The following is a 23,981-nucleotide window of genomic DNA, read 5'->3' on the forward strand; positions in this document are numbered from 1 at the left end:
TCCCACTGCACTGTGTATTTTTACTGTATATAGTAACCATTTGTACACAGTATAGTATTTTGGCATTTTTTGTACACCATTTTTCCTATTTTTATTTTTTCTAATACATCTTTTTCACCCTGTCCCCTGCGCACAAGTGAATTTCCCCAGTGTGGGATTAATTACAGTCCATATCTATGTCACTGCATGTAATTAATTGGAACTACATTTCTTACTTGTTAATGAGATAAAGAGGCTATAAAGCGTCTTTAGTCTATAAAAACCATAAATAAATCTGAAATATATTCTACCCTAAGACAGCTAATTTATAAAAGAAAGGCCACAAACAGGCAAAAAAACAAGTGTTAACAATTATTTCAGTATTTCCTCCTTTTGTCCTTTGTCGGTTTCTCCAGTCAGAACCTTAGACTTAATTTGAGGGAAATTAGCAGGCAACTGAGGACATGAAATAAAAGAAGCAGTAATAACTGTAATGTTGATTTTACTGAAATTTTTGAAATGTCTAAAATGATTAAGAGGAAAGCGCCTGACTCGAAGCATAAAATAATTTTTGACTTCATCTGCTTTTCACTGAGGAAGTCATCCTTGCTGACAACATGCACCTGAGGCACCAGCGCAGTTTAAATCTCCCCTGCTGCTCGCAATACGTTCCACTCTTTGATATGACATATGGCAACGTGCGTATTCATTGTGCGCACATAAACAGATGCGCAAGAGGCTTGTAAATTGCCAATTTGTATTCACAACATTCACTTTTCACAAACTGAAATACTCAACACAGTCTGACCCAAAGCCTGTTTGGTAACAACGACTGTATGCCGGCGCCAATACAAATGAACCTATTCAACCTAAGTGGCTCATGCGTGACAGCGGAAGGCCGATCGTTCTCACCGATACAGATCTGCTGGGCATCGAATGTCTTGCAGCTGTTGTTGGACGGCCGAGGGAAGTCAGGGGACGAGGGGTTGACTATGCTGGGCCCAGTACCCCACAGGATGAGGGTGAATTGACTTAACACACCTGAGGAGGACAGAGGCAGAGAGAGTGGGGGTGTAAGTGGTGGAAGAGAATATCAATTTAGCACTTCTCAAAGAGGGAACAGAGTGAACTGGCTGAGAAGAGGATATGGGGGTGGAAAGACAGGAAACAAGTGATGTGAGTGGCCCAAACAACAGTGGAGGAGGATCAACAGCAGCAGAGAAAGAGAGGTGTTTCTCTCTCATTTCCCTCTGCTGCTCAGAGAAAACAAATCTACTGGAAAACATGGCAACTCTTTCTGACAGTGTGCTGCCATTTGCTTTTAGAGCTAAAGTGCAGCCCAGTTGTTGGAAAGAAAAACATTCTCAAGACACTGAAGTTTTGATAATCAAATAGTTGCCAAAGACTTTCTTGCAGAAGAATCGTTCTCTGCCCAGAGACTCTTAACTGGAGCAGTTCCTAAGTGCCTCTCTGCTGGAACCAAAACTGTTATAGACTATTAGAAAAGGAGAGGGGCAGAAGCATGGAAATACATAAGATAATGCTGGAATGGAAGAAGGTTTGATGTGATGCGACCAGTCCGGGCAATTAATGAAGATGAGTTAGGTTACCATAGTCACGTCCATTAGGTGCTACATTTTCTATCTCCAGGGTCCACTCTCCTTGAGGGTCTTCGTCCCATGAGTGTGTGGTCATAAAGGCCCAATCATTGAAACCCTCTGAGGAGAAGTCATTGGGCCTGAATAAATAAAAAGAGAGGACATATTGGTGTTTTTTCCCTGCATCTGAAAGCAGGCATACTCTGAGTATTTGTCTCAGAGAATACGCCTGTGGGAGCATGTGTGCAGAAGTAAAACCGAGGGACACACACATTATTTGTCTGTGTGTGGCACAGAAAAAGAGAGATTTATATTAGGACCTGGCTGCTGTTGTCCTGTTTTTTTACTGTGTACCTGGGGAACAGCAGGGTGGAGCGTGTGCCCAGCGGGCTGATGAGATGAATGGCCAATTTTCCTCTCTGGTTGTAGGAGAGAGTGAGGCGAGCCTGAACGTGTTCCAGGGAGCTGACATGCTCTGGTCGTCCCCAGCAGGCATCCACGCTCTTGCTGAACACCAGTTTGTTCCCGATGTCTCTGCAGGTTTGACAAGTGGCGGGCAGAGTGGTTAATGTTGTGTGGAGGCAGAAATGGACACCGAACAGCACTGTGCTTTAAACTTAAGCGACCTCCCCGGCTTGGAGGAGAATGCAGCGACATCCATCAGGGTCAGAGATATGATAGAACAGGAAGTCTTTGTAACAATGCTGAAACTCTTTTTACGGACAAACCCACACACACATGCTCCAAGTCATCCTTCTAACCTTGGTTCTGAAAGCATCGTGTTAACACACTGGCGCTGCGGTCCCACTGATGTCCAATTCTGTGCCAACGCCACCAGAGCGCCTGCATCCAGGAGCCCATAACCGTACGAATGACTCACTGTGGAGGAAAAAAAATGGAGGGATAGGGAGCGGATGGCAGTTTTGTGGGTGGTGGTTATGAGATAGCAGCACAGAGTGACAGAAATGACAATCAAACAATCCTCTCTACAGCAATACTTCATCTGTGCCTTCATCCTGAGAAGATAAATGTGATTAAAAACAGCTGGGATTTAACAGTCCAACTGTCACCGACAGTCAGTAATAATATAAACAGGTTTATCCAGCCTATCATATTTTCTTTTTTTTTATCATTAAAAAGGAGGGAAGGGGTCTTTGGGGCAATGTCAAAAAAGTTTCTGTATGTCTCAGATGGCTTTCTGTGGCTGAATGACAGCAGCTGGCAGACTGAACCTTGGCAGGGAATGGAAGACAAAGTTAAACTAATTCTGTAGCCTACAGGCCGCAGACAAACAGTGTGTAGCTGGGACCACACCATCATCTAAATGAACATCTGTATGTGTGTTTATCGGCTACAGTATCTACCCTGCAAACTAATGCCAACAGAAGACTTTCTGGGTAAATGTTTCACAGCTGTTTCAACAAGATAAGCTGCAAAACATAGCATGTTCATGCGTGTCAGTTTGGTAGGAAGTACACTTTAGCAGAAAAGATAATGCAGGTTGTTCTTCAAAGTCTGTTTCTGGCTGTTGGCCAGTGTGACTGTTTCTAACAGAATGCCAACATTGCTGCTTTAATTGATTAGAAACAAGTTTTACTTTTTAAAAAGGACTGAATGAGTAGCTATGAACTAGATGCTGAGTGCATGAAACCTAAAGACAACTATTTATGTTTATTCTTAAAGCAGAACACAAGAAATGAACTAGAAATTCTGAATGTATTCATCTAAGTAAAGTAAAAGTAAGTAAAGTAAAATTTTATTTATATAGCATCTTTCAAGATAAAATCACAAAGTGCTTCACAGAAGCTAAAAACATTAAATCAAGTTTAAAAAGATGAGTTTTTAACTGTTTAAAAAAAAAAAGAAACCACTCAGTCCACAGATCTCAAACTCAAAGGGAGAGTCTGGGGGCCACAGTTACAAAAGCTCTGTCATCTTTAGTTTTTTAGCCTCGTGTGATGGACAACCAGCAAGCCCTGATCGCATGACCTCAGGGACCTGCTGGGGATGTATGGATGTAAGAAATCTCTGATGTATGTTGGTGCTTGTCCATGCAAAGCCCTGAATGTCAAAGTCATAATCTTAAAGTGAACTCTGACTTTAATGGGGAGCCAGTGCAGCTGGATCAGCAGGGGTGTAACATGAGAGTACTTGGAAGACTTGGTCAGAAGCCTTGCAGCAGCATTCTGAACACCCTGCAGACGTTCCAAGGAGGCATTACATAAACAAGTGAACAAAGAATTAGAATAGTCCAAACGAGATGAAACAAATGCATGCATGATCATTTCTAGTTCAGAGCATTGTTTCTTATATGATAAAAACAGGAGAGGACCAGAGATTTAACATGAGCGTCCAAAGTCAGAGCTGAGTCAAAAGTTACACCAAGATTCCTAATAGAAGATTTGGCAAATTTAGCAAGAGGACCTAAATTTTCCAAAACCATGGGCACAAATTTATTGGAAGCACAAACAAGGACTTCGGTTTTCTCCTCATTAAGTTGAAGAAAATTATCAGCCATCCAACCTCTAATGGAGTCTATGCACCTATGCAAAATCTGTAGCTTGGAAACATCTTGTGGTTTAAAGGAGATATATAACTGAATATCATCTACATAGCTGTGATAAGAAATGTCCATAAAAGTGCTCAGAAGGTTGGCTGAAGAGGGAGTAAATACAACAAAAACAATAAAGGTCCTAAAACAGAACCTTGTGGCACACCATAGGTAAGAGAAATAGAAGAGGATCTGTACTTAGAGGTAGCCACAGAGAAGGATCGTTCACACAAATAAGATTCAAACCACTCCAAAGCAGACCCTGATATACCCACCCAGTGTCTCAGCCTATCGGATTGGCCTGCCTTAAACTCGGCACCAACTAGGCCACAAACCTTTGAGCCAGGTCGTGTTAAGTAATGGTTATAGCCGAACTGTAACAAGCAAGACAAAACCTTTCTTTGAGCAGAGAAGAGATTTCTATTTGTTCAAGTTCTTTGCATAACAAACTAAAATGTATGCATTATAAACAATTAGGGATATAATGTGTTTAAAAATATGTTAGTTCATGTTATCAGTTCTTGTCCACATGTACATGGTAGCTCACACTTCATCAGTATAACCTATGGTATTCAATGGCTCCATGAGGGCCACCATAGCCATTCACATCTTTGTTTTCTGCATTTTCTTTTCTTTAACCCAATAATTAATATTTTGCTTACAACATTATGCATGACAGGAAAAGTGTTAAGTAACTGCATTTTCATTTCATACAAATATGATAATTTTAACACAATCTCACAGTTACTTGGTTACTTAACTTGAATCAGAAAAATTGCATGTTATTGGGAAACTGGGCATCAATCCACTCTGGCACGGAAATAGCACAGAAATAGCAAAGAAATACCAAGTACTAAGAGTTGTAATAACCAGAATCTTAGGGTAGCTTTCTAAACGGAAATGGACATTTAAATTTACTTGAGAAAAATGTAAATAATTGCTAATAAATGCTAATCCCTTGGCTGGGCTATACCGCCATCTGGAGGGAAAGAGACATATTACACTGATCAACCATCACAGCTTACTTGTTCAACAATGTTGAACAACAGAGTAAGAGAAACTAATATTTCTGCTGCTCCAAGTATGCATGTGTGTAAAAGACCTGTTTCCCTGGACTGCTGCGACATTACTATAAAAATAATGCTTGGAGGTACATTTAGTTCACCAAGAGTTTACCAGTTAAGCAGCACTCAGGTAGGTACTTGTAACACATTAGTTCTGCACATATTCCGTATCATAGCAACCAAAGCCGTCCAAAGCGCTCTCAAGCAAGGCATTTTCAAAAAAGCGCTTTAGTGAACTTTCCATTTGTACTCAGGATTGAGGCATAGACATAACTCCACATGTTACCACCTGCTCTTGATTTGTCTAATAACTGTATTGAGTTTTTACCTCTGCGCCCCACTCCATTGGTCTTCCAGTCACCGGCGCTGAGATGCCCGGGCTGGGATGTTCTCACCACCAGGTGCTGCATATCCCTCCAGGTTAAGTTCATACTGCGCAGACAGGGAAGAAAGAAATAAAATCACATTTACATTCTCTCACGTAATAGGTGAGGCTAATACCTTCCTATTATGCACATTATGAGAAATGTCAGGTTTTGATGACCTCAACTGTACAACAATACAGGCTGGGAAATGTGAGCAGCAATGGGACACGGAAAAGGTCAGAAGACTGTAAAAACACCTGAAATGTGATCCATCTGAGCATATACAGTGAGAACAACCGTACAGTGTTGAAATACTACACTGAGAGGTGGAGGGAACCCTGAGGGATGTGCCACTCAACTAAAACAAAGCTATGGACTCACATAAAGGTTTTAACATGGGCGTAAAACACCAGCATTAAAGGTACATCATAACCTACTGTGTTGAAAGGTCAGGGAACACTGTAAAACAAAACCGTGGAGGACAGTCTATGCCTATCTGTAATGATAGTTTCTAATAAGTTCTGTGAGTTGGGGACAAGGTCACCTCCAACACAGCTGAAGCTCAGTAATTTTTTTTTCTTCATATAGATTTATTAAGGGGTCTAGCTGTAAGTATCCAACAGAGAATCCTTTAAGTCACCACTAAGAAAAACTGCTCCGTGGGTTAAGATAATCAAACCGTGAATCACAGAGCTTTACCGAGAGCAACACCACAGTTGACAGAAATAGAAACACGGAATTGCACTGTGGTGCATCACCTCCGCCAACCTCCACATCAGCATTCACATCTCACATCCTCTCATGTGTTATTAATGGACAAGATCCTCCGATCCACTCAATGTCACCTCAGCCAAGAGCGAAGGAGAAAATAATAAAATAATAAAACACCAGAAAGCCAAAACACTCTGCCTATTAAATGATTCCATCTCTGTGAATTCCAGTGCGGTCCCAGACTGATAAACTAGCTACCCTGTTATTACTACTGCCTGTCAGGAGGAGCTTCAGGAGGAGTGGGGGGGCCTATACACTGATAAATACTGACTCTTGTGCGGTGTTAAACCAGAGACGCTGAGCATACCAGAACTGAAACTTGGCTGTGTGGTACTACTGGATTGATTTGACAGCTGTCAGCAAATCACTAATGTGGAAAGGAGGAGAATTATGCACAGTAGAGCACTGCTTACTGATAAGACTGACTTAACACATGCAAGATATGACTCAAGATAATGGGGAACACATTAGAGCTGCTGACAGAAACTTGGATTCTGACACCTGGAGTCCTGAGTGAGCGATAATGAGAGACATTCACCGGTTTAAAATCTTCACCATGGGCCCTACAGGTATTGAGATGTCTGTGTGGGCTGCAGCTGCTGATTTGTCTCACTAATTAACCGATTATCAAAAGCTTAATCTGGAGTGGAAAGAATTTCTTGGCTGGGATTTAGGCCAACACCGCCTTCCCAGAGACGTCTGCGCATTTACAGACGTGAGTCCACGCACATACTCCCACATGTAGCACGCAGTGGATCATAATAAACTAAGTTAACAGTAGCATAAAGTTAAAAAAAAAGCTTTACATTTCTGATTCCCTAATGTAGAAAGAGATGATACAGGGGCACTCACTTGGCCTCCAGAGCCAGAGCGATGATCCCAGCAGCGAGCGGTGCTGACGCGGACGTCCCCGTGTGAGAGTCTGTGCATTTTTGCCTCAGGTCAGTGGTCACCTTAGAGACAAGCGGATAGAGAGAAAGTGTAAATAAGTACAGGAGGACAGACATAGTTGATTTGACACATTGAGTTTCCCACTTCAGCATGAGTGAAGCTCACGGGCAGAGAAACTAAGAGCTAGACAGATGAGGGCTGCGGACAATAGGAGCTCTCCCCACAGCTATGTGCGATGGAAAAGAGGAGAAGGAGAGAATTAGTAGGTGGTTCAGTCTCAGGTCTGTGGATCCCTGCCAAGGGGTCACGCCTGGGGTAATGAAGGTCAGCCAAATCAGCCCAGCCAGGTCAAGCTGTGGTGAGACAGAGTATGTTAGCACTCCACGTACATCTCTCCTCTTGGTCTCTGCAAGTGCCAGAAAGCTAATGAGGGCTGTCTGGGTCACGATGAGGACACGTCAGAAATGACAAAGAAGCCAAAGGCAAGGTGGTCTATGAAGGTTAGAGACAGATTCTTGGTTTGCAACTTTTGGCCTGACAGATTGTGGCGTTAATGACCATTATCTGTGGAAAGATGTGTCAGAGGGGTAAACAAAGGGAGGGCAGGCGTCTGCACGGGCCAGCTGTTAGATTTAGGACCTGGACAGAATAACACTGAAACAATAATATTTAACAGATTAAATGCTGGAAGTTAACTGATTTATCTTTTTTTTTTAATATTGAGTGGAATCTTTTGTAAATACCAGCTCAGACTATCTGCAGCTTCTTTTTAGGCATTTTCTTGGTTTTATGACTCTGAAAACTCGACATTTTTAGATTTTTTTTTTTACTAACTAGACAAATCAAGTTTTTCATATAACAGGTTAGAAGTAGAAAAAGGTCCCAGATCAGATTCAGTGTTATTTATCTATCGAGACTATTCTGGTGTGAGTTGCTCAGTTTTAGAGATAACGATAACATCTATAGGGACGCCTGCCATCTCTTGAATATAATAGGACTAAATGGCAATCGGCTTATGGCCAAAAATACACCTGGAAAACTCAGTCCCCCCCCCCACAAAATATGATCCCGTTACAAAAGAAAAACCCACCAACTTTGTTGTGAGGTGATTCATTTAAGAGAAAACTGTGTCTGTGACAAGAGGCTCAGGCTCATGACAGGATGCAAACGCTAATGTTGCTGGCACTCTGCTAAGCTGTAATGCCAACCAAAAGCAGTTGTATACAGAAAAAAGAAAATTCTTTGTGAATCACACTGCCCACAATAGCTGGGTTATGGTTCTGCAATTCATTCATTCACAAATATGTGCCACAAGCCAAAATCCGTTAAATTAAATTATATTCAAGCGTAGGCAGACACTGCTACGGCTAATGTCTCCCAAAGTGGACAACTCCCACCAAAACCACAAAGTATATGAAGGACTAATAGGGTTACTATATTTTGAGATTTCATTTTAGGAATATTAGGTGCCGCAAGCCGAGAGTACAACCAGAGAAACCTCATTATTCCAGAATATAAAACCCTTGGACACTTCAACACCTGCTTCTTATAAAATCAAATAAAAATGGGAAAAAATCTGGATACTCTATATCAAAATCTTCCACAAAATGTTGACTATTTTGAAAACGCATCTGAACTGTGGGGCTCCATAAGCAGCATCATATATGATAGAACTGTCATAGTGTTTGGGAAAAGGAGGAGGAAGAGTGCTCACTGCATAGACGCTTTCTGGACAGAAATGAAGCCACTGATAGAAGCTATAAGGCCTGCCTCGTTCAAGCAGAAGCAAAGCCTAGAAGATCTGAGAGCTGGCAGACATACAGCACAACTAGATGCTGTGCTAATAAATACCAGGTGCAGCTTTGCTATGAAATGCACACAAGGTACTGATACTGGAAACATCAGAGGTACGCTTGAAGGAATGAAGAAAGCAATGGGTCCAACAGATTCTGAAACAGCTCCTCTCAAGTCCAAAGCTGGTGAGTTTATCACTGGTGGAGATAAACAGATGGAGAGATTGGTGGAATGCTATGTTGAAATATATGGCACAGAGAACAAAGTCACAGAAATTGCACTAAACACTGTTCCTCAGCTAACTGGAAAAGTGAGATGCAGAACCAACACTGAACAAGCTGGAAAGGGCATCAGCTGCCTTGCAAGTGGAAACGCTCCTGAAAGTATCTGAGCATTCGCGCTGTTTGGGATCTTCTTCACGCTGCTACAAAATTCCTTCTGACACTCACAAGATGTTGTTTTCCTGCACACCAGATCTGATGGCAAACTGTTCAACTTGGCAATATTACCAGCCAAGACAAAAGTCAGAGCAAGTCAGAGCAGCAGATCTGTGAGCTGATGTTTGCTCATGACTTTGGAATAGTTACTCATGCTGTCGGTTCTGAGGTTCTTAATAGGTTTTCACATGCCTGAAATTAATTTGGTCTTACATTAAGCATCAAAAACACCACGGTCATGGGTCAGGATGTGGATAAAACTCATGTTAACAGATCACAAGGATGATCAAGGTTCAGCTAACGAGTGTGGAAAAACAAGAAGCTAACCCTAGCAACAAAAATCTGTGCCTACAAAGCACCTGTTGTACTGCAGTGACTACTTGGAGGACATAGTCCCATCACGAAGCAAGAACAGCTTTCATCTAAGTTGTCTAAGCCTTGGAATCACATAGCAGGACAAAATATCTAAAACTAGAGTCCCACAAAACTGAGACTTCCAGCATGCAAAAGCTGCTTATGCAATGCCACATGTGCCGGATTGGCCATGTGAAACATAGATGATGGCAGAATCCCCATGGTGCCGGGCCCACGGGGCACCTGGACTCGAGGTTCAAGGACATATGAAAGTGTGACATGAAGGCACGCCACATCAACACTGACAACTGTGAAGAAGCAGCTTCTGCTTGCACAGTCTGGTGGAGTGTGACTAAAACTGGCACAAAAGTTGCCAAAGGGATCAGGACTAAAAGAACACAGCAAAAGAGGCAACAACAGAAGAAAGCAAACCAAATTAAACCACCATCCGAGTAGTCTGCCACAAGTACACGACAGATCGCCATTTCAGGTCTATTTAGTCATAGCAACCACTGCAGAATCCACCTGACATGACAAACCATCATCTCACAGGTAAGACAGTCGACAACAAATATCAGGAATATATGAGGAAGAATATGCAACAATTCACTGAGTGAACTGAAAAAGGAAACCTACATTTACAATAAATACATACTAGTTGTAGCTCTACTTTGATAACAGTTTAACCTGTGCACATATTATTCATAAAATTTCAAAATAAGAAAACATTATTAACCTTTAGTAAAATAACAATCAGTGCTTTAATTGTGCCATTTAATTATTTAAAAGCCTTATTTTTGTGAAAATATAGCGTATTTACTTTTTCTCTGTAGCAACAACACAATGTGCCTTGAAGGCCAATTAGTGAACTTTGTGTTTTGTGCTACTCGGCGGTAATGTGTTTATTTTTGGCAAACAGCCACGTTTTATTCCATCTAGGTGTGCACAACAGATGAAGTTAATTACAGCCGAGTGCCGTCGCTGCCATTTTAGTTAGAAAAACTGGAATTTATGTTTTGCTTTTCTCTCGCTCCAGTTGGGAAAAAAATGTGTAATCTCTGGAGATGGAGGTGACCAAATGCGCTCACAAAATGAGCCACTTGGTAGTGCATGTTAGATTGTGAGTAACACAGAAATCTAACAGAGTGAAAATAAATACTAGTTTGGAACGAACGGAAATTGCATAAACTCACTGGGTACTGCACCAAATGGCAGCCTCTGCGTGCTAAAGCAACAATACAACGCAAGTGCTAATGTATATTTTAAAATGACTTCACTTCCACCCATTTCATGAGTTGTGTTTACTTGCCTGCAGCACGCCTCTGGTGTAATTTGGAGGAAATGGCAGATTTATGGTTGTTTTATGTTATTCTGCGTCCCTGAAGCAAGTCTTTCTTCGGGTGACAAGCAGCTTGAAGGAATCATGGCATCTCTCAGCGTTTGTCAGGTTTGCTCATTGTATGTTTCACATCACTCAGACTTTGACATTTTGAAGCCTATTTTTTTTCTATTTGAGAGACACAAGACTAATGTGTATAAACACTCAAAATGGGTTCAATTTGGATGCATCGGCATGAACTTTTGGTAAGCACGGGACGTGTAGCTGTGCTTTCAAGCTTGATATTTACAGCGTGCCAAAGATTCAAAGTATTAAAAACAATCCTACACAAAATCTGAGATCTTTAAAGTGCATGTAAGCGTGTGTGTGTGTGTGTGTGTGTGTACACCTACTATCTGCTTCTCCCCCGGGTTTCCAGAGCTGAAGGTGGTAGCGAGGGTGGAGGAGCAGGGCTCGCTGTACCACGGCACGTTGCCGGACTGCGTGGTGCTGCTGATGGACAGGGTGTAAATGCTGTTCGTGTAGCCGTCACAGTTACAGCTGTCTTGCTCCCGGCCACCATTACCCGAAGCCCAGACGAAGATGGAGCCCAGTCCGCTGCGTCCCTGTGGTGCAGAAACATACACCTTCATGTGGCTGGAGTCCAGGAACAGACAAGGTTAAGAGGGAGAAGCTATCAGGAGCTGGTTCAAGTATGAAAAATCGCCTTTGACAAAGACGTTTGTCTCCATACTTAAACGGCCTGTCGTTAATGCGCTTTCTTTTAGAAACACTGAGGCGCTGTAGGCACAACTCTTATTAATACATCATCATGTCAAACGACTTATTGCAGCAGAACATCAGATAACAAACAGAGGAAATGTAATTACCAAATTTATTCAAGCTGAATATAATTTCAGGGCTGATAAATGACAACATGATATCTGGCAGAGAGACTGTGCTCCTAAATTACACACACTATCTGAGACATACGTACATTCGGTCCAGCTGGGTCTGGAATGACAACAAGAGCCAAGAAATCCTTGGCTCGGATTAAAATTTCACCAACCCCTTTTAGCAAAGTAACAAAGGGTGTTCTTTGTCAGCTCAGGAATACAAGCGAAGATTTGATTGCTCCATTTGTGACCAGACACACAAACGCTACATTTGTCTCCAGCTGATTAGATCAGAGTAACTCTTTATTTGCTGGAAAGCCCCAGAAATCGATCGACCGCCTCTAGTCGGTATAAAATTGGAGCAGCTAAGGTGCATACAAATCGCAGAGAATTTGTGCACTTTTCAGAATTTTGGCATTGCTGCTCTGCTTACTATTGCATTTTAGAACAGATTTACTGCTTACTGCTTTTTTTATTCTTTTTTGTGTCTGCCCACTTCCTGCAAAGCTGACCTTCTTTCTCTCAATATGTTGGTGATATTTAGCCCGAGGCCCGCTGACCCATTCTTGATGACTGCCGCCTGAGGCCAAGCTGGATCCAGAGACAGAGACAGCGGGACTGTCAGGACCCCACAGCTCTGTAATAGCCTCTGGGTTGACAACAACACTCAGTGTCCCTTTCCTAAGGTCTTACAGACTTGTATTTTAATTGGGATTACCAATTCTTACCTACTGCTGTCATTGCTGATCTTATTTTTTAGGTTATAAAAGAGTACACTCGGAAAAGTGTTTTTTTTTTTTTTATACGCTGCTAAAATGTATTCTCTTTGATTTTGATTGTAAATCTATTACACAGTTTTTAAAAGAAGAAAAAAAATGCCAGTAATTTAAAACATTATTTTTCACTTGAATTTACCCACAGCTCATATTTCCACTGAATATTTATTACATTCTGTCATTAGAAAATGAATCAGTTAGAAATTAGTTAGGTGAGAAAAAAACAGATGTACGCCATTGCGCGCGCACACACACACACGCACACACACACACACACACACACACACACACACACACACACACACACACACACACACGCACGCACACACAGAAAATCTACCAGTTTTCAGTCAGATTTTTTTTTTACCAACTCCTCCTCTGTACCTTGCTAATGGACTTACTCTGGGCTCTCGTTATGTGCCATCATTTATTTTATTCACTTTTTCTTTTAAGAGCACCACGTGTTGTACTGCCTGTTCCGCTCCTCTGTTTTGTACCTCTTTCATCGTTAATCATACTGACTGAGCAGACCAGTGCTGTATCATTGTTGTGTTTTTACATCAAGTATAAAACTAAATTAACTGATTTTCTTGGTATCTTGCTAGTAAAGATAAGATGCTGGAATATTTTATTCCTTATCACTGTTGTTGTAACACTGCCCGTCTCCGGCATGGCTAATCACAGAAATGTTAAGCTCATAATCGTACAAAGGAAATTCAATTGGATGCGAATACAAATTTTAACTAAGCTTGTTCAGTACGTTTTTAAAATGATTATCCATTTAATTTTCTTAATGGATTCCCACATTCCCATCTCGCAAATGATCTCTCAAAGGAATCCAGGATAAGACTACATCTGCTGGGCGATGCAGTCCAAATCAAACTGTGTCCTAACAGTAGAGGCTAGAGAAGCTGTACATACTACTCTTAATTTATGGCCTGACGCTGTCCTGGTTGCAGGTTACAGAAGCCAGACGATAACAGTCCAGTGCCAAGGGTTATCTCGCTGCCAGGAGAGCACACACACTGAACCAGTCAGCTCCTGCTTTGTTGCTGTGAGGCACTCTTTCCTCACTAACACACCATGATATCAGGAGCATTTTGCATTTTGGGATTCTATAAATGAGTCATTCGGTTTCACTGAAAATGTTCATTAATTTATATGCCAATTGAGCAGAGTTTGAATGTAACTGTTGTTCCGCATCAGTGACTGCACCTCTCTTTCTGTTTTCTCCCATCTCACATTTATCATTAGCCTATTCTCATAACGTCTTTTGATGCCACATACTGACACATGAAAAATGGTGGTATTAGACTTAGATAATAGTCCAAACTGTTTAATGTTTTATTCTATTCAAGCTTGAATGACTAGGCAGAGGGCAATTTTGCAAACTAACCTTGAGTTTGTCCTTCTCCTCAGTCTTGGGAAGCCATCATCAATTAAAAAGTAATATGCTCTGACTGTACAGGTGGAAAATTGTCCAGAACTTTTCTGACTTGTTCTATTAAAGTGTTCTTCCTGGAAAAGAGAGACTTTTTTTCTCCCTACCATCACCGGCTGCTTGGGAATCATGAGGCTTCGCTTGATTACTTTTTGGTGATTTACGCCTGAAAGGACCACTGCCGTGAAAAAGTCTTTGTGCACTTCTCGATTTTTCACAGTTGCATGTTTCACAGCACCTTTAACTTCTATTTTGAATGGGTGCTATAAAATCAAAAATATATCGAATTGGATTGACTTAAAAAACAAACCCCCCCCCCTCACACACACTTTTTTGCTTCTTTGCAAAGTGAGCCAACAGGTTAAACAAGCTGTCTAGCGCTATATAAAAAGCAACAAAATCCACCTACTGCTCCTCTGAAACTCACTGATTAACATTTTTGGGACCAGCTACAAGACAACTATCAGAGAATGCAGCTGGTCTTTGTGTTAAAGTCTGTGTCCATGTTGTTTTGTGTTTCTGTTGGCCTAACACGAGCCCAAAACTATCTCCAACACTTTTGCATCTGGAGGTTTCTGCATTTCAGTAATTTATCACTGTGGAAAGCAAAGGCACACAGAACAAGCAGTGATGCAATAAAAACAGTTTCATGTTAAAATCAACCACTCTGAATGTTTGCACTGAATCTTTTGAGCCAAAAACATTCTCTCTTACTCTTATCGTATTTAAATTGAGCCCATCTCTCACTTAAGATCGTCTTCTTGTGCACCTCTGGACTGCTTCAGACACAGCTGGCATTTTTAAATAACTCCTAGGAAGTCTTTTTCTGACCAATTTCACCTTGGGTCTCAAACTTTGGCAAATAAAAAATACCACCTTCTGTGTCAATCTGACCCGGCTTTCATGTTGAGATTCATCATCAGCTGCGATGAGAGCTGAGTCTCCGGCTATTACCCACAGATCAAAAAGCTGGTTTTAGTGAAAGCGTCTGCTGTGTCCAAGCCTGAAGGCGGTGCATCAGGTAAGAAGCTCAACCAGGAGCGTGGTCATCGTTTTTCTGACATTCACAGGGTTATGCACCGTGAATGTGTCCCCCAGGGTCAGACTGTCAATGAAAGTTTCACTGTAACATCTGAGGTAGAACACTCAGCGGAAACAAACTGAAGTATACTGGGGGCCGTCACGCACTGACACAAAGTGCACTGAAAGGGAGTTTTTTTGGCCTCAGCAACAAAGTCTTTGCAGATCACCTACATTACTTTACTTTACTGACTCCTTGTGACTTTGTCCTCGTTCCCAAAATAAAAGTGGAATTAAAGAGAGCCACAGCAAACGCGGTAGAGGACATTCAGATTCACGGGTATAAGTGGTTAAAACTGCTTCTGCACAGGAAGCCAATCAACAGCTAAATTTAAATGAACGATGATTTCTGTTTTTTATTTTTGTGTGTAATTGTGAAGCCTTTTGATCACAGCTTGTAAGCTAAGCTGAGCTAAGCTTGATGGCTTCTCATCATAAACCAAGTAAATATGAGTCTCCCAGAATGTTGATTTATTACACTAAAGAGGTGATGTGACTTTGATAGTGATACTATAAATAAGAAATGCAAGACATTAGTAAATTAAAAGACCATGTTTGTGCTCTGACTGACCTTGGTGATTCCCTGGAGGAAAGCCTCCTTAGCCAGCTTGGCAGGGCCATCCAGAGACTTGCCGTCATCTTCCGGGCCCCAGCTGGCACTGTAAATGTGGATGTGCTGAGGGTTCAGGCTAAGAGACTGAGCCTCCACTACATCTGTCACCTCCCCATCCAACATACGAACTCCTATTAAAACAAAAACACAATGGAGGGTTTAGATAAGGTTACCGAAGAGAAAGTTATGAAGAAATAGTGACAGTGTGACAGACGGTAGAGGGAGTTGTGAGATACCTTAGAGACAAAACAGGCGTAAGTTGATAAAAAGAAAAAGAAGAAAAAAGTCAAGCGAATCAGTTAGAACGTAAATTTTCTTTCTTTCTTTTTTCTCCAGCTGGAAAAAGAAAAACACAACAAAACTGAAAACCGGAGAAACCAAGCTCTTCACAAGAAAACCAAGACTTCACAGAGTCTCAGTTTTAATGAGTAAGCACACAAAGCTCGCCCACGGATGCTGCTCTGGTGGATACTACACTATTTAAGCATCATGTAAACAAAATCCCAGGGGGTTGTTAAACCAACCTTCCTGACCCCACCAAAACCTATAGAGAGGACAAGCAGAAGAATCCAAGAGTCTGCAGATGAGAGAAAGCCACACACGCACAGGTAAAAATGAGCTGAGAGTTTACAGAGCCTTCAGCAGTCTGCTGTGTCCACAGGGTAGCGCCGCATGTCACCTTTCATCATACCTGAACGCAAACCTGTCTGAGTCTTTGATGTGAGCAGCCTCAGATCATTCCTCTGAACATTAATAGCTGTAGAGAAGCGTGAAATAACCCACCCTCAAATAAGGTCCATTACTGTTAGAGGACCCCCAGACCTCAGAGGATACACTAAGACTGACAACGTCCCCGCATTAAGACTTCAATAATCCGTTCTAGTGAACCTGCCTAACCCTGTAGGAACAAACATATACCAGTGGGGATGTGACCAAGGCTGTAATTACAGAGTTGGCGCAGGCATTCAGTGCAACACGTCTTTGAATACTAAGCAGCCCGAAGCAAACGTAACTGCGCTAAACATGCAACATAAAGCACATTGTTTGCTCTGTGATCGTTACGCGAGGGCTGCACTGCAGCAGTAAAGGTAATTACTGTCGTAACAATTCTCATCAGCTTCCTGCGGCTTGATGATTCCTGAGTAAGACGTTTGCGTGAATTCCCTGCAGCTTCACTAAGTCACAGGTAGCAGCTACCGGTGCAGCTATGAGTGTGTGTGCAGGCACAAGCAAACCAGGTACAGTAGATGGAGAGGAAACACAGAGTGAGCCAAGTAGGGTCAATTACAGGTTTTAAGTACTAATCGCTAATTATTACTCTGTAAGGACACACATATTTTAGCTTTAGCGCAAACACGACTGCTTCTGCTCACACACGCATACCCACCCACACAAAAAACCAAACAACTTGAGTGTTTGGGAGCGAATCACAGCTGTTTATAAGCAATCCACTGATGCCGTGACGTGAACAGATTCACAGAGGAATAATTTATGAGAGCGGGGCCAATGTGCGGCTCTGTCGGGAGATGAATGGTAATGAAGACAAAGAAGGAGAGTTATGAGTAACATCTGTGAACAGGCTGCTCAGGGCTCCACCGGCTCCGCTGAGTCTTGTTGGCTGCCATCATGGCATTGACAGATTGTTTGATGACAAAAGTTACTAAAGGCCTTCTTGGAATAATTTATCAAACACAAAAATATTCAGGAGGAAAAATAATCCTTCCAGACTTGATTTGTTTTCACAGATTTAATTTGAATGAACTGCTCTACATACAGCATCTTTCTGTACACATATCAGCACAGGCTGACAGCTTAATTACTGATTGGAAAAGATTCTCCCCAAAGAGTCTAATTTTGACTAACTTTCATATAAACATATGAATATGTATCAACAGTTTAACTAACTTTGGAAATCCAACTTGATTAAAATAAATAAATAAATTTAAAAAATATTAAGTTTTATGTGGAGAGCCAAATAAAGGTGGAGGGCAGCACAATGAAGGCATTGACATGAATTAAGAAAATCAGATTGAGCCTTTCACAAACGTTGAACATGAACCTAACCGGTTTAAATGCAGGGATGAAATCATTACAGTGACAATTTTATTTGTTTTACTGGAGCATAGGAGTTTTAATTAAGTCATGATCTACTTATTTCCAGGCAAGAAAACTGCAGCAAATGATCAAAAGCAATTCATCTCACAGGCTTTGGATAAAGAACTATTCGCTGCATATTACTGCCTATCTCTGCAGCACACTCTCACTTGTACATCTGAACAATACAGAGTCAGTCAGTCAGTAAATGAGAGTCAGTGGTCCAGAAAAAAACATTATGGATATTAGCTTTAAAATCTATCACTGGATCATTAATATAATGTGAAGCCTGAGCTGCTGCTGTCGTTCTGACACAAACCCCAAAGTCCCGGAGATCTTAGAAGAAAGACATTAACTTCCAAGTTATTAATGGTGAATGTGTATTTTGTTCTGTATTAGTTCTAAGTGAAATTATCATAAACTCATTTAAATGAGTATAATACTGATTAAACCTTCTGCCAAATTAAAAATATCAATCGTGTGCTTTACTCACCTCCAATTTTAGCATTATAGGCTACACCCACGCCACATACGCCATTGTTTGCTGCAGCTGCAACTTCTCCTGCACACCGTGTTCCATGCCTGGCAAGAGAAAAGGTGAAAGTGAATGAAAAGCAGGGTCATAAGAAAAGAAAAGAACATTAAAAGTAAACCCACAAAGGCTCTGAATGCTAAATAAAATTAGCAAAAATGGCAGTTAATGTTCTTGAGCTGTGCTAGATGTTTAAATAACAGGGCAGCTAAAGTATTGCTAAAAATAAATATGCAATCAAAAGAGAAACACAAGCCCATTGGCCCTCATTAGAACTGCGGCACACGCATGTCTTACAGCTTTAACAATAGATGTCAAAAAGCCTGATATGCCTTTGACATTTAAGGGCTTCTCATTTAGACAGCCGTATAATGTAATACTTGTAACAACACAGAGAGCTGTAACCTCTGTGGTGAACCTGATGTGCAATTAGAACCATAAAGGACACATGAGATTTCTTTTCCACACAGCACGATAAGTATCAACAAGTGAAAAACTGTTGGGGTGCTTTATTAAAGAGGAGCTGCAAATATAGCATTCAAAAAAAAGAAAAATTGTTCTGTGAAACAACTGAAATTGTGACTTAATAAATCAAACATGATGTTTGCGTGTTACTCTAATCGTACTTTTTGCACTTTAATTTTTAACGGTCTTAAAAACACATTTTTCTCCCCCCCAAGTTTCAGCCTCAAACGTTCACAGTTGAGGTCTTCCTCTTTTCCTCCGACCTGACAGCTTGATATTCAGCATCCTTTTTCCAATTTCACTATCCCTCCTCTGCACATGTCCAAACCATCAGCCTTGCTTCTCTAACTTTGTCTCCAAACTGCTCAGCCTGAGCTGATACACTATTTCTAATCCTGTCCACCCTGGTCTGAAACTCTCTTCACCTCCACAAAACTATCCACACACTCTTCCTTCAAGATTACTCCTACTCCATTTCGCTTCCTGTCCACACCATGGTGGAACAGTTTGAATCCACCTCAAATGCTCCTGGCCTTGCTTCCCATCTACCTGGTCTCCTGAAAACGCATTATATTCATTTTCTTTCTCTAGATCATATCAGCCAGCCCTCGTCCTGTGCCACGGTCCTGACATTTAAAGTCCCTACTCTCACCTGCCTTTCCCATCTCCTCTTCCTTTGTCTTCAGCCAACAGCAGGACAATTTCCACCGGTACCCTGCTGGCCAACTGCACCGGAGGCGCACGTTGCTAACTAGTATGGAAATCTCATTCTTGATGATCCGCATGTTTAATTTGGCAAAGATTTTATACCAGATGCAACTCTGACCAGTCATTCTTGGGTTCAACATGAGTGCACTGGCTATGCCTCAAACTGGTATCTTGAACATAACAATGAATTCACTGTACTCAAATGGACTCCACAGTTACCAGATCTCAGCCAACAGAGCACTTTTGGGATGCGATAGAATCAGAGAATTTCATCGTAGATGTATATCCGACTAATCTGCATCAACTGTGTGATGCTCTCATGTCAACATGGACAAAAATCTTTGAGGAATGTTTCCAACACTTTTTTAGGGTCAAAACCTGCATTAGCAAGATGTACCTAATACAGTGTATAGTGTATATAGTAGTATTCTATACTATAAAAACATGTACAAGTAGTATTAACCCTCTCAGGCTCAAATTAAGTTTTAATTGCTAATGCGCAACCAAGTCCTGCAGTGGTACTTCTGAGTAAAAAAAACTCATAAAATATGTATGTGGGGTAATCAGGTTGTTAGTGTTTTAACTGTTGCAAATCTGCAACGCCTGCCTTGAGAGGGTTAAACTCATTATACATAATATTCAGACAGGACAACAGGCAGAAAAACCCTAACCCCGAATCACCAGTTTACTTAACATACATAACTTTGGACCATGGAACGAAGCCAAAGTGCCCGGAGAGAACTCTGTGTAGGCACATGGAGAACACCCAAATTCTACATAGTGAAGCCTCAGCTGGCAAGCAGATTCAAACCTTGGGCCTTCTTGCTGTGAGGAAACTTGCTGAGGTACTGCATCACTCATTTTTTTTAAGAAAAAAAAGTATTAGAATTATTTTCTCTTGTGACACAGGCTATAGGGTCTTCCAGTCCGAAAAAAAAGACTGAATAGAAACCTGGGGACAAGTACAAAAGCCTGTCGAAAACTAACTTTACCTTTGACAGTCACTGGCCACAGGCCATCCAAATGAAATACGAGATTTTATCAATGCCCATGAATTATTCACTAAGTCCATCAATAATTCCTTGAACCAGTCTTGAGTTTCAGAGAAGAGACAGGTTGCCTATAGAGCGTTGTCTACATGTCAAACAGACCAAAACTTCACAAATGGAAACTATTCCAACCCCCTACAAACACACTTTATCAAGATCTTTATTAGATCTTTTTCTATTACTCTCTATGGAGAGTTTAATTGAAAAATGCAGAGCTTTGCATGATTCCAAGCAAAAAGGTAGTCATTACCGGAAAAGAATTTAATTTGTTTCATTGACTTTTGGGGAGAAGCAGTGTGATGAGATGGGAAACAGAAGTGACCATTTGGCATTTAAGACAGGTCATTAAGATTGTCTCCTGATTACAGTGCAGGTATCTGATTAGGAAGTGCAGTGTTTCACACCTGTCGGGGGGGATGTGTTGAGTGTATGTTATCAGAACAAAGCTAATTACATCCACAGCATTGCCACACAGGAGCCAAAAATGACTTCCTTTTTGATCTCCTAACCTCGCTTATGATGAGCCAGAGGACAAAGTCGTTTCACAGGGCGGGAGTGTGGCTACACCTCCAGCTGAGATTCTGATTAGACTTTGTGTGGATCTGTGATACATTACCCACCCGCTAATTCGCAGTTTTGTTCACTCTGATATGTTTTAGCAGAGAATCACTGCTGTGTTATTACTTATTCCACCCATGTCGTTTTTGTGACAAAGTCACAATTTATAACAGAAAATGAAAATAAAGAATGATGTGGAAACCTAACCAAAAAAAACCCCCAAAGCTGAACTTTGTTACAAATCATTCATTTTATGACCTAAGCTGTCAACTACAAGCCTTAATGTGATTTTTAAACAAGCAATCAATTTGCCTAACAGGGATTATTTTTCACAGGCTCTTACAGAAGCACCTTGGCACATATGGCAGGATATAAGGCAACACAAATGCATTTAACAAGTTGTCATTGCTAAATTGAACTACACTGTTTTGCTCTTAACTAGTTTCATATTACATAAATAGCAGCACTCAGTTGGCACATTTCTCTAAAGAACCACACACACACACACACACACACACACACACACAGTGGTTCAGCTATCTTAGTGATGGCTGAACGACATCTCTAACCCGAACCATCCATCCATCCATCCATTTTTTTCCCGCTTATCCCGGGCTGGGTCGCGGGGGCAGCAGCCTGAGCAGAGAAGCCCAGACCTACCTTTCCCCAGCCACCTCCTCTAGCACCTCAAATCAAATCAAATCAAATCACTTTTATTGTCACATCACATGTGCAGGTACACTGGTACAGTACATGCGAGTGAAATTCTTCTGAAAACCTCCAGGCCAGCCGAGAGATATAATCTCTCCAGCCTGTCCTGTGTCTGCCCTGGGGCCTCCTCCCAGTGGGACATACCTTGTCAGATGCCTGAACCACCTCAACTGGCTCCTTTCGATGTGGAGGAGCAGCGGCTCTACTCTGAGCCACTCCCAGATGGCCGAACTTCTCACCCTATCTCTAAGGGAGAGGCCAGCCACCCTTCGGAGGAAGCTCATTTCCGCTGCTTGTATCCGCAATCTCTTCTTTCGGTCACTACCCACAGCTCGTGACCATAGGTGAGGGTAGGGAAGTAGATTGACCAGTAAATTGAGAGCTTCACTTTTACGCTCAGCTCTCTCTTCACCACGACAGACCGGTACAGCGTCCGCATCACTGCAGCTGCAGCACCAATCCGTCTGTCGATCTCCGGCTCCCTTCTCCCATGACTCGTGAATAAGACCCCGAGATACTTAAACTCCTCCACTTGGGGCAGGAACTTGTCCTGCCCCAACCCTAACCATCAAAAATGAATACCTAATCCTAATCCTAACCCTTACCCTAAACCTAACCATAACCATAACCAAATTGTAAACCTGACACTAAAACCACATTTTGAGAATCAAAAAAGCCTTCAAACTCGTGAGGACCGGCGTGTGTGTCCTCACAAATGACTGTTGGTCCTCACAAGTATAGTAGAATGCCAGTTTTGGTCCTCACAAAGATGTCTAAACAGGAACACACACACATGAGCTGAACTGCAACATGTTAGATGGGGAGGCCATATCAGCAAAACACTTTCTAACTCTTTATAACTTAAGCTATAACTTGCTATACAGAATAATTCACTCGCACACAAATCGGTCATCTTATTGTATCAGAGCATTTGCTATAGTAAAATCTTGCAGCATAGTCTATAGTCTCAGCTGATCAGAGTGTGGGCTGTTGTTTTCTGTACAACAGGACATCTCTGTCTGCATGTGAAGTGGGGAGCAGACCTTTTAGTGAGTACCCATTGTCTAATCAGAGCACTAAAGAGGCACAGACCTGCCCACTCATTACATTTTAGCTCACAATTGCGTGCCTGACAAACGTCTCACTGGCTGGCTTTACAAGCTCGTCCACACAAATCAATGTGTTATTATGTGCTGCGAGCGCAGAGTGGGTGTTGAATGGTGGCCGTCAGTCATTTCAGATCATACAAAATGGAGCCATAAGACCACTAGTGTGACTGCGACAATACCCTTTTTCCACACAACAAAAGTATGAGTGAGAAGATTTTATGTTGATGGCAGGTGTAGTGCTAGGGTGTAGTTCTCTTTAATTACTGAGAAAGCTGGGCGATCAGTGCTAATCAGGCCCGACCTGGCACAAGTTAACTTACTACATTTTTATATATTAAGGAACCAATTTAACATAAAACAATCATAGAAGAGATCTATATTTGAAAACATAAAAAACACTAAGTGCTTCTGCTGTAATTTAATGCAGCAGTGGGTCACTGCTACACACCAGTGTAGGCTTTAATGTGAATGTATTCAATGCAGTTACCAATTTACGAGCAATGTTTTTGGAAATTAGACTTAAAAATTATAAATCCAACTCACATTTGTTTGTTTTAACCTGACATTTTGCTACATATTAAAGCAATTTACAACTGTCCCTTTGCAGTGGTCATAATTTCCTTGGAGTGAGTAAAAATGAAGGGAGAACTAATTTTAAAAGAGATGTTTTGCTGTCCTTTATTACACAGGCCAGGGAGCGTGCCATTACCCGCAATGGCTAAGATCACACATCGTCAGCACTATGGACAGCCAGATGGCTTGGCCAAGAAAACGCCTTGTTACATGCAGACATTTGCAGTTTAACTTCACAAAAAATAGCAGATTCA

General features: G+C 41.5%; 1 protein-coding gene across 4 annotated transcripts in view; it reads right to left on the reverse strand.

Moving 5' to 3' along the window:
- The window catches only part of furinb (furin (paired basic amino acid cleaving enzyme) b), a 92,232-nt gene that overhangs the window by 4,695 nt on the left and 63,556 nt on the right, over positions 1-23,981 (reverse strand). For all 4 annotated transcript variants that reach the window (XM_063479950.1, XM_063479953.1, XM_063479952.1 and 1 more), the window contains exons 7-15: positions 18,516-18,604; positions 15,887-16,059; positions 11,536-11,748; positions 7,181-7,281; positions 5,521-5,624; positions 2,339-2,456; positions 1,932-2,111; positions 1,590-1,717; positions 892-1,020 (exon numbers count right to left, since the gene is read on the reverse strand). In XM_063479950.1, coding sequence (XP_063336020.1) covers positions 892-1,020; positions 1,590-1,717; positions 1,932-2,111; positions 2,339-2,456; positions 5,521-5,624; positions 7,181-7,281; positions 11,536-11,748; positions 15,887-16,059; positions 18,516-18,604 — 1,235 coding nt within the window. The remainder of the gene's footprint in view (positions 1-891; positions 1,021-1,589; positions 1,718-1,931; positions 2,112-2,338; positions 2,457-5,520; positions 5,625-7,180; positions 7,282-11,535; positions 11,749-15,886; positions 16,060-18,515; positions 18,605-23,981) is intronic.

The sequence above is a fragment of the Pelmatolapia mariae genome, linkage group LG7 (assembly GCF_036321145.2).
Source record: "Pelmatolapia mariae isolate MD_Pm_ZW linkage group LG7, Pm_UMD_F_2, whole genome shotgun sequence".
Classification (NCBI taxonomy): Eukaryota; Metazoa; Chordata; class Actinopteri; order Cichliformes; family Cichlidae; genus Pelmatolapia; species Pelmatolapia mariae.